Source organism: Urtica dioica, chromosome 1 (genome assembly GCF_054948205.1).
Source record: "Urtica dioica subsp. dioica isolate 48M chromosome 1, U.dioica_male_clone48M_v1_H2, whole genome shotgun sequence".
Lineage (NCBI taxonomy): Eukaryota > Viridiplantae > Streptophyta > Magnoliopsida > Rosales > Urticaceae > Urtica > Urtica dioica.
The window spans coordinates 12,861,722-12,872,764 of NC_142756.1; the positions used below are offsets into that span (position 1 = coordinate 12,861,722).

Below are 11,043 nucleotides of genomic sequence, written 5' to 3' on the forward strand. Positions count from 1 at the left end.
TTAACTTTCATCGAGAAAATGTTACCGACGTGGAAACTCTTGCAGACATTGATGTTCAACAATTAGAGGAGGCGACAGATTGTTCTACAGACGATGATGATGATGATTATGAATATGACGATGGTATAGAAGGACCACTTGAAAAGTCAATCGAAGATGATTTGAATGATGATAATCCAAGAGATGAAACTGAATATGAGGATTCAGATGATGAAGATGAATAAGTCAACTTATTTATTATTAGAAATTTATTGACTTATGTAAGGATTCTTTGTATTAATAATAATCAGCTTTCATAATTAATTGTAGTCTCAAATCTTAGTATCATTGTACCTTGTGTATTCCTTATTGGTGTTTTATTTACTGTATTAACGAATGATACATGTTATTCTTTGCAGTTCAAAATGTGGTTATTTACAGTGGTGATGGTGGTTACTGCCGCAGTAGGAGTTGTTTATAGAAGAGAACGCGCACGATCGTGGCTTCAAAAAACTGCTAATGGAAGTTCCTCCGAACCAATTCAGCAGCCGCAGCGTCAAACTAGGCGTACTTTGCCTGATTCAACTGCTGATGGAAGTTCCTCCGAACCAATTCAGCAGCCGGTGCGTCAAACTAGGCGTACTTTGCCTGATTCAACTGCTGATGGAAGTTCCTCTGAACCAATTGAGCAGCCGGAGCATCAACGTAGGCGTACTTTGCGTGATTCCAATGTTACTGGTAATATTGAGCATACTCTGCCTGATTCTAATGCTTCTTGTGATACAAGCCGTACTACGCTTGATTCGGATTCCGATACTACTGGTAAATATTATTATCCTTAATGTTTTATTTATAACGTGTCGAGTTGTTCTAATATTATGTTTATAAAGTACTTTAAAAAAATACTTGCTTGATGGATTATATAGGTAAAACACGGAGGCGTGGTCCCAATCTCAATCTTAGTGTTATACGGGATATTGAAGCACACTCTGGTGATCCAATTCAATTAAGGAAAGATACAGAGACGATTCATTTTCTTGGTAGATCATCTACTCAGTTGGCAACAGAGATTGGGATTGGGATGCGGCAAGATTGTCCGATGAACTTTCACAGGTGGGATGATGTACCAAAAGAAGTAAAAGATCAGATGATTGAAAGAATAAGGGTAAGTTAATGTATATATACTTCAACCAGAAACATGTAGAAATATTTTTTTAATGTGTATTATTAATATATATATATATATATATATATATATATATAATCAATGCAGCTTAAATTTGGAATACAACGCCAAGATCTAGATTTTATGTTACGTCTAGATTATAAAATGCAAAAACAATGGGTACGCACGCGGGGTGTTCTGAAGAAACATTGGGAGGATAATGGTGGAATGACCAATCCAGAGCTTGCAAGAACTAAAATGAAAGATGATTGTCGGAGCCAGGAAGATTGGAATGCCTTGTGCACTCTTTGGGAGTCTGACACTCATAAGGTAAATGTTAATTGTGATTTGATCATAATATGATATGGGTGCATACTAAAATCAATGAGCATGCCTTTTTATTACCTTAATTACTTTAAACCTTTTTATTTGTCATTTTGTGTTATGTCTACCTTTTTATTACCTTGTTATTTTTGTTGGACTTTCATTGGATATGCAGCGCTATCATTTATTTACATTTTTTTTCTTCAGAAAAGATGCGCTCAAATGAAAGTTAATCGAAGTAAGCAAGTGACACGTAGTTGTGGAGGCTCTAAAACCATTGCTAATCACAAAAATGAAATGGTAAGATGTCAGTTTTGTTGATACTGTTAAGTTTTTATACAACTTGTTTTCACATACTTATTTTGAATTCATTATATTATTTTCTGACAGATTAATCCCGAGACCCAGATGTTGCCTAGTCCATTCCAAGTATATAATGTTTTGCATAATAAACCTCAGAAAGGTGGATGGAGGAATGATGAAGAATTCAACCAATTTGTAAGAATGACATTTGATTTATATTTATTTTTGGACGTTGTAGTTTCTATTAAACTTAAAATTATTCTAATACATATATTTTATGATAGGAAAAAATTCTTCAACACAAGGAAGATGCCATGGACAAATTACTAGCGGAAAACACGACAATTACTCCCGCATTAGAGCATGAGTTGGAAGAGGAAGCAATCAAAAGCGTTTGTGGCAGAGAAAAAACAAGAAAATCTGGATATGAGGTAATGAATGGACCGATTTTTCGAAAAAAAGATATGTTAATCATTTCGGCGGTCGAACCATCTCCACGAGCTTCGAATGAGAATGAAGAGCTAAAGAGTAAAATTGAAGATCTTCAGAATAAACTTAGGGAGGAAAAGGAACAAAATCAAGAGAAGTTGAACAGACTACAAGAATATCTAGCTACTAAGTTTGATGATTTTGACTCGACCATGGTTTCATCTACGAGCAACGAAGGAGGTGGTGATCAAAGAAATGAGAACTCCAACGGCATACCAGGTCAAGGGCGTTAGTAAATCGCGGATGTCGGATTCAACTTTAATATTTCATTTATCTTAGATTTTTTAGCAGTATAGATTTGGAGATATTTGGATTATTGTTTTGACGATTGTGCATGATTTTATATTAAATTTATTTACGAATTTGTAGGTACGAAAGCTATTCTGAGGAAGCTTATTTTAGATTCTTATGTACTCTTAGATTTTTTTAGAGCTAAATTTTAGTCTCCAAAGCAACATGACCAGACTAAATAAACGGTCACAGATGCCACTGTATTGGAGACTGAAAATCAATATCGAAAGCTCTACATCAAAGACAAAATCCGTTATCTGAGACTAAAAATCAGTCCGTAAATCAGATTATCCGAGACTAAAATTCCGTTATCCGAGACTAACAATCAGTCATGTTATCCGAGACTAACAATCAGTCACGTTATCCGAGACTAACACCCACGTTATTCGGGACTAAAAGTCAGTCTTAAACAGGCTTATTAGTGACTAAATACGAGTTCTCGGCCGGCCTTATTAAGGACTGAAAAATCTGGTATCTGAGACTAATTCTTTGTCATGAATATTGCGGCGCATCCGAGACTGACTTTTAGTCCTTGATAGTAGCATCCGCCACTAGGTATCCGAGACTAGCCTAGGAGACTGAAAATCAGTCTTGAATACTCATCCGAGACTATTTTTCAGGTATCGGAGACTAAATAATTAGTCTCTGATACCCTGTTTTCTTGTAGTGCACGATTTAAACCTCGCCGCGGCGAAGAATTCTACTACGCTTTTTATAAGCGTTGTAGAATAGAGTCGCTGCGGCGATGGTCATCTCTCGCCGCGGCGAGATTATGTCGCCGCGGCTGGAAATATACTCCGCCGCGGCGAGAAGGATACCGTGGCCTAGCAGTTTTTTATGAAACTGCCTCGCCGCAGCGATGAAGGACTCCCGCCGCGGCGAGAGGATCCTACAACGGTTAGAATATCCGTTGTAGGATCTTCTCGCCGCGGCGAAGACATATTCTCGCCGCGGCGAGGTTTTTAGGTTTTCACTATATAAACCAGTTTTCAGTTTTTTTTTCTCATTCTCCTCAAAATACAAACGCGAGACAAACTATTTCGGCCCAGTCTGTCTTCATTTTCTCTTCCAAATTCCCTCGCCACGTCCTCGCCGCCCCGATTTCTCGCCGTCGCCTTGTCCTCGCCGCCATTCTCGCTCGCTACATCCTCGCCGCCATTCTCGCTCGCCACGTCCTCGCCGCCCAACTCTCTCGCGCCTCTCTCTCTCTCACCGCCTCTCACTCTCTTTTTAAAGGTATGATTTTCTAAGTTTTTAAGGTGGTTATTGATTTAATTTCGTGTTGTTGATATGGATTTCGTGTTTTTGAATATGGATTTCATGTTATTTCCCCGAGTTGCATGTTGTGATTATTGATTTAACAAAATTAGGGTTATTGATTTAAGGTGGTTATTGATTTAACAAAATTAGGGTTTTTTATTTTATTATGAATGAATTTGAGTTAGAATTTGTGTTAGAATGAATTTGTGTTAGAATTTGTGTTAGAATGAATTTGAGACGTTAGAATTTGTGTTAGAATGAATTAGAGTTAGAATTTGTGTTAGAATGAATTTGAGACGTTAGAATTTGTGTTAGAATGAATTAGAGTTAGAATTTGTGTTAGAATGAATTTGAGACGTTAGAATTTGTGTTAGAATGAATTAGAGTTAGAATTTGTGTTAGAATGAACTTGAGTTAGAATTTGTGTTAGAATGGAATTGTTTATGAATTTGATATTGTTATGTTTAAATGAAGTTGGAATTGATATAGAATTTGTGATTGTTGTGACATTGTTAGTATTTAAAATGGTTATGTTGATTGTAGATGTCGAGATTGAATTTTTTATGATTATGCTTTGTGAAGGTGAAAAATGGTTCGAACAAAAAATCCGGCGGGCGCCACGGCTCCGAGCACTTCCAAAGGTCCTAGTAAAAGTAAAAGTAAGCGAGCTCGTCAATCGTCCCCTGAAGCAGATTATAACACGAGTATCTTCACCAGCAAGGCCGCGGAGGATCGTTACGACAAAATCTCGTCGCACAGTGTGATCCCTGAGCGGGGATTCAATGTGAGCTCTAACACCGAGATAGGAGTGTCAATCCGCAACAGTATTCTTGGTCATGACTGGGTGAAGTATTGTGCCGTTCTCGAGTTCGAGACGAACTTAAACTTCGTGTACGAATTCTACGCAAACTTACCAGATCACAATGGAGATGTTGTGACGGTCCGAGGTAGATCGGTCGATGTGAGCGTCGAAGCGATCAACGATTTGCTTGGGACCCCAGATGTGCCTTTCGAGAATGAAGGCTATCGGGAATGGTTGAGAACTTGCAGCCACGAGGAGATGGCGAGGTTGCTGTGCATTCCAGGAGAGGATTGGGTCCTTGAAAAAGGGAAATGGGTACTCAAGCGTGACCAACTCACCAGGATTGCTAAAGCTTGGATTTACTTTGTTTGCGCTCGCCTCTATCCGATCAAGCACTTCACCACTCTTGACGAGGGTCGTATCCAGGTGTTGTTCTGCATCATAAAAGGTCATTCTATCAACGTCGGTCGATTCATCTACAATTGGATGAAGAGTCTAGACTATACTAATGAACGACACGGTTTGCCATATCCGTCGATCATTACCGGCCTTTGTACAAATCGGGGGTAGGACGCTCGAAAAGGGATACGATCAAGGGTCCTATGGGGCCTATTACGAATAACATCATCGATCGCTACAAGATTAGGGAGGAACCACAAGAGGAGGAAGCGGAGGAAGAGGATGAGGAAGGGGAAGAGGGACCACCAGTCAACGAGCCTCGATTGTTCTTACCAGCACCTCCGGTAGTCGACCCCGCCACCATCGACTACATAGCTCAATGCTCCAACTATCTCGTCGGCGGGTTCCAACTACCTCCGGCAGTCTACCCTCTTAAGCAATATTGAAGTTTTAAAATCCCACATTGCTTACATACATGATTAATATGAGCTTTGATATATTATAAATACAAAAAAATATTGTTCATTCACTCAATAAAGCCTTGGTTTGGCTATTGGGCTCTCTTGCCGATTATTTTTTGGGAAATTACAGGAGTAGCAGATGTGGGGGTCAAAAATCAATTTTCTAAAAAATAATAACAAAATCATTTAAGTTGGGCTTTAGTTCGACCAAAGCCCAACAACAGACCCAGCTCGACTCGCGGAGGTCGGCCCAAGCCCAATAAGAAGTCCAGTTCGCCACAGGAAGAGTCACCCTCGTTGATCCAGCCAGAGGAATCGGTCTTAGTCAGATAGAAGACCCCGTCGCGAAGACCGGATTAGGGACAACTCCGACTAGCGACGTGACAGAACTGAACTGACGAACACGTGTCCACTTCAACAAACCAGCCTCGACTATAAATAGAAGTCGATATGTCAAATTTCGCACACGCAAGCTGATAATCTTACTTTCGATCTCTTATTTCTATATTCTCTGAGTTCGTCCTTGTTGAGTTCGGCACTCCGCCATCTTCTAGTTTGTAATCTCTTCGTTTATTAATAAAAACTTTGAGCATTTATATTCGTTTTTGTCCATTTCTTTTGAATTTCCTTTACTTCTTATACGACGTCTTCTGCAACCCAAATTTATAATAAATCAAATATATATAAATATTATAATTTGAGATCGTTGAAACCGACATCAACAATTTGGCGCCGTCTGTGGGAAACTCAGAAAGGCTAACCTCGAAAGGAGCAAATTCGCCAGAAAAATAATATCATGTCTTCCACCCCAACTCACTATGAATCGGGAGAGGAAATCCCTCCGGAGATCAGGGTATTCCTGGATATGCTGAACAAAAAAATAGAAAGTCAAGAAGAAACCAAACGAAGCCTCAGTGCCCGGTTAGATTCCCTCTTGACCCCTCAAAATACTCTGGGTCAACATCCGAACCCCGGCGAGGTGACCGCCCAGGAGTCCGCTCGTAACGTGGCGTCAGCCGCGCAGACGAGTCAGGCTCTTCCCACTGGAGTCCGTCTGGACTTCACCGGGATCCAGGTCTCTCAGGGCATGGACCAGCCCCCAGGCTCGAGCTCACAGCTTGGTGGGGGTGCGGAAGAGGTCGCCACAGAAGCCCCGATCGATCCGAACGGACTGCCCCCGCCCCCGCCACCGCCAGCGGGAGCACCTCCGGGATCCTTCCCAGTGGACTTCGGACTTCGCCTTGCGACGACCTTCCCAGTGTTCACCCCCCAATTTTTCGGCGGGCAGAACCAGACGCAAACTAATCGGGGCGAAGTCACTACGGTCACGCCAATGCGCACGGAATTTCGCTGCTTTCAAGAGGGCGAACCCAGCACGACCGAGTTCGAATGGTTCAAAGAGTCGGTAACAGCCGAGCTGAAGGCTGTCCGTTCAAAATTCTACAGTGCGACCAGTTCGGCCCCTGAGATAGACCGACTTGTCGCCGAAACAGGAAGGACCCCTTTCGCAAAAAACATCACCGATGTCTTTATTGGAGATGCCAGGAAAGTCCGACTCCCGCGGTATAACGGAACCTCGAACCCGAAAGCTTATATCCTGTCTTTCAGGATTGCGATGGGATGAGCTATGCTGACAGAGAGAGAACAAGAGGCAGGATACTGCCAGCTGTTCGCTGAAAGCTTATTTGGAGCCGCTTTAGAGTGGTTCTCCAGACTCGAGCCAAACTCCATCGATAGTTTCGCCAAACTGTCGGCAACTTTCCTAAAACATTATTCGATGTTCATCGAAGACGAGCTCACGATAGCGGACCTATGGGGGGTTCAGCAGAAGGAAAACGAGTCCTTAAAAGATTATATGATCCGCTATAAGGACGTCCTCTCGAAAATCTCCAACGTCAATCCCGAATCTGCCATAACCTCTCTAAGGAACGGACTGTGGCACGATTCGAGGTTCAAATTGGAGATGATTGTGAACCGGCCCCTGTCACTGGAAGACGCGATCCACAGAGCTGCGAACTACGCTAAGGCCGAGGAAGAGTTCGCCTTCTTGGCAAAACAGCGCGCGGCCGAAAAGAAACCCCACGCTAACACATGGGTGTGACCCGTAAGCGCTCGAAGCAATCCTCGAAGGCCTAACCCCCAAGAGGTCGGATCACAAGCTAGGAAACAGCACGCCCCCCCAGGTTTTGCTTTCAACATAGGAGAAGAGAGCAAGGAGGGAGGTCCCCAGGAAAAAAAAATGGACTAGGGACCCAAATGCGTTCTGCGACTTCCATTAGACCACCGGCCACGCCACCATAAATTGCGAAACCATGCGCAATGTGCTGGCCGAAAAATACGCGAAATGGAAATTAAAGAACATCGACTTGGGTCCCCCGCCCAAAAAAAAGGTTTTTAACAACCGTGGTAGAGGCAATCCTTCGCCAAAAAGATCCAGGCCCATCGAAGAAGGGGAACCGGAGTCCCCACCGACCGCAGCAAAACACCAAGTCGACTTCATAATGGGCGGGTCGAAGTTTTGCAAAAGCTCAGTCAACTCAATAAAAGCTCATCAGCGTCAGCTGATGAATAAGACTGTCAAGATCAGTGAGGAACAAGATGTTCAAATCTCATTCTCCGAAAGAGAAGCCACCGGAGCAGCAGACTAGCATGACGACGCGCTCGTAATAACGATCGACGTGTCCAACTGCGAAGTCGCTCGAGTCCTAATCGACGGAGGAAGCTCCGTAGATCTTATTTTCAAAAATAACCTCAATAGAATGGGAATCGAAGAATCTGAGATCGAGAAGGAGCAGACCCAATTAACAGGCTTCAATGGGTCGACCACTCCATCAATAGAAACCATCAAGCTGCCCGTAAAGACCAACAAGATAAATAAAATAGTCAAATTCCAGGTGTTGGAGTGCCTCTCCCCTTATAACATCATCAAGGGACGACCATGGATACATCGAATGAGGGCCGTCCCCTCTACCTTCCACCAGTGTATCCGGTTTCCCACGCCTGAAGGGGTAGGTGAGATAAGAGGTAACCAGGCGACCTTTCGTAGCTGCTACCTCACTAACCACAAGAAAAATATTAAAGAAACTAGTGAGAAACAATAGCAATTAACAAACATAGAGCCAACAGAAAATGCAGGCTCTAAACTAGAAGAACTGGACTCCCCGAATACTGAAATGACAGTATAAATACAGCTTGATGGCCTCGACCCCTCTAAGTGTGTGGGAGTCGGAGCCAAGCTTAAGGGAGGCGTACGATGAGAACTGATTCGTTTCCTTAAATGAAACAAATCTACCTTTGCTTGGACAACGGAAGATATGCCAGGGATTAATATCGACGTTACGTCCCATCAGCTTAACGTAGACCCAAGTTTCAAGCCAATAAAGCAAAAGAGGCGTAAACTTGGTCTCGACAGGGCATCGATAGTTTACGACGAAGTTGAAAGACTCCTCAAGGCTGGCTCAATCCGCAAAGTCAAGTATCCGTACTGGTTAGCCAACACTGTCGTTGTAAAAAAGAAAAATGGAAAATGGAGGGTGTGCATCGACTTCACCGACTTGAACAAGGCATGCCCCAAAGACAGCTTCCCCTTGCCACATATCGACCAGCTGGTGGAGGCAACCGCGGGACATAAGATGCTTTCATTCATGGATGCGTTCTCAGGATACAACCAGATCCTAATGCATCCGGACGATCTAGAAAAAACGGCATTCATAACTGACCGAGACACTTATTGCTACAAGGTCATGCCATTTGGACTAAAGAACGCTGACGCCACCTATCAAAGGTTAGTCAACGAAATGTTTAAAGAAAAAATAGGAAAGACAATGGAGGTGTACATTGATGATATGCTCCTCAAGTCCCTAAGAGATTGTGACCATGTAGGGCACTTGCAGGAGTGCTTCGAGGTATTGAATAAATACCAAATGAAGCTGAACCCTGCTAAATGCTCCTTCGGGGTATCATCTGGGAAATTCCTCGGGTACCTAGTCACCCAACGTGGAATTGAAGCAAACCCAGACCAACTAAACGCCCTAAGGGAAATGCCCTCGCCCCAAAATAGACGAGAAATGCAGCGACTGACAGGCCGCATTGCCGCCCTCAATCGCTTCATCTCTCGATCCACGGACAAATGCCTCCCATTTTCTTGACTCCTAAAGGGAAACAAGAAACTCGAATGAGACGAAAAATGCGAGAAAGCATTTAAAGAATTAAAAGAATACCTGTCAACACCCCCGATCCTAGCAAAACCTTTGACATGAGAACCACTCTACCTATACGGTGCCGTCTCCTAGGCAACAGTTAGTGGAGTATTCGTCAGGGAAGAGCAAGGGGACCAACGACCCATATTTTATGTAAGCAAATCGTTAGTCGACGCTGAAACCCGATATCCTATCATGGAAAAATTGGCATTAGCCGTAGTTTCCGCAGCACGAAAACTCCGGCCATATTTCCAATCCCATTCGATAATAGTGATGACAACCCAACCGCTAAGAAATTTCTTACACAGCCCCAACCAGTCAGGGAGACTGACCAAATGGGCAGTAGAGCTAAGCGAATACGACATTGAGTATCGAATTAGGACTTGCGCTAAATCTCAGGTTTTAGCAGATTTCCTCATCGAAATCCCAAGAGAGGACCCAGCCGTGATTGAGGATGATGGCACTTGGACACTGAAAGTGGATGGTGCATCATCAAAACAGGGGGCAGGGGTAGGAATACACCTGACATCCCCCTACGGCGAGGTCATATAACAGTCATTCAGACTCAACTTCGCTGCATCCAACAACGAAGCCGAATATGAAGCACTAATAACCGGACTAAGATTGGTCACATCAATGGGAGCAAAGCAAGTACATGCTTACTGCGATTCTCAGCTAGTAGCAAATCAATACTCCGGCGAATACAAAACAAGGGATGAGCGGATGGAAACCTATTCGAAGGTCGTAAAAGATCTTGCGGCGCAATTCAAGCAATTTTCTCTAACGCGAATCCCCAGGGGCGAAAACACCTCTGCAGACGCACTGGCCACATTGGCATTAACCTCGGATCCGGACCTCAAAAGTGTAATATCAGTCGAGACGATCAAACAACCTTCCATAGTCATCACTGTCACGGTAGTAATAGCTATAGAAGGGGGGGATTGGTACGGTCCTGTCCGACAAGATGAGAAAACGAAGGCTTATACTAAGGAGCGCAAGGTTCTGCTTAATAGACGGCAACCTGTTTAAAAGATCCTTCGCAGGACCATACCTCAAGTGCGTCGGCACGGACGAATCGAAGCAAATCCTAGAAGACGTACACGAGGGAGAGTGCGGAAGCCACGCATGAGGTAGAGCACTCGCCATCAAAATAAAAAGGCAAGGCTACTTTTGGCCGACCATGCTGGCAGATTGCGAGGCACACTCGTGCCGCTGCGACCGATGCCAACGCCACACACCTAACATAAAAATACCCGCGGAGGAGTTGTCCTCCATCTCGTCTCCATACTCATTCATGAAATGGTCTATGGACATCGTGGGACCAATGCCACCCGCCCCCGGCGGACTAAGATTTTTGTTAATCTTAACATA

The 11,043-nt window shown here is 43.5% G+C and overlaps 2 protein-coding genes across 2 annotated transcripts; both read left to right on the forward strand.

Moving 5' to 3' along the window:
* The first annotated feature begins 7,100 nt into the window (after nucleotides 1-7,100).
* LOC149407300 (uncharacterized) lies at nucleotides 7,101-7,574 on the forward strand. Its single transcript, XM_089619790.1, has one exon. It carries the CDS (start codon nucleotides 7,101-7,103, stop codon nucleotides 7,572-7,574), a length of 474 nt encoding a protein of 157 aa, XP_089475916.1.
* Nucleotides 7,575-9,945: 2,371 nt separating this feature from the next.
* LOC149407301 (uncharacterized) lies at nucleotides 9,946-10,701 on the forward strand. Its single transcript, XM_089619802.1, has 2 exons — nucleotides 9,946-10,182; nucleotides 10,228-10,701. The coding sequence occupies exons 1-2, from the start codon at nucleotides 9,946-9,948 to the stop codon at nucleotides 10,699-10,701; spliced, it is 711 nt and encodes a 236-aa protein (XP_089475928.1).
* The last annotated feature ends 342 nt before the right edge of the window (nucleotides 10,702-11,043 follow it).

Coding starts and splice junctions, on each gene's coding strand:
- LOC149407300 (XM_089619790.1), top strand. CDS start 7,101: ATGCTGACAGAGAGAGAACAAGAGGCAGGATACTGCCAGCTGTTCGCT.
- LOC149407301 (XM_089619802.1), top strand. CDS start 9,946: ATGACAACCCAACCGCTAAGAAATTTCTTACACAGCCCCAACCAGTCA. Junction 10,183..10,227: donor CATCAAAACAGGGGGCAGGG/GTAGGAATACAC, acceptor GTCATATAACAG/TCATTCAGACTCAACTTCGC.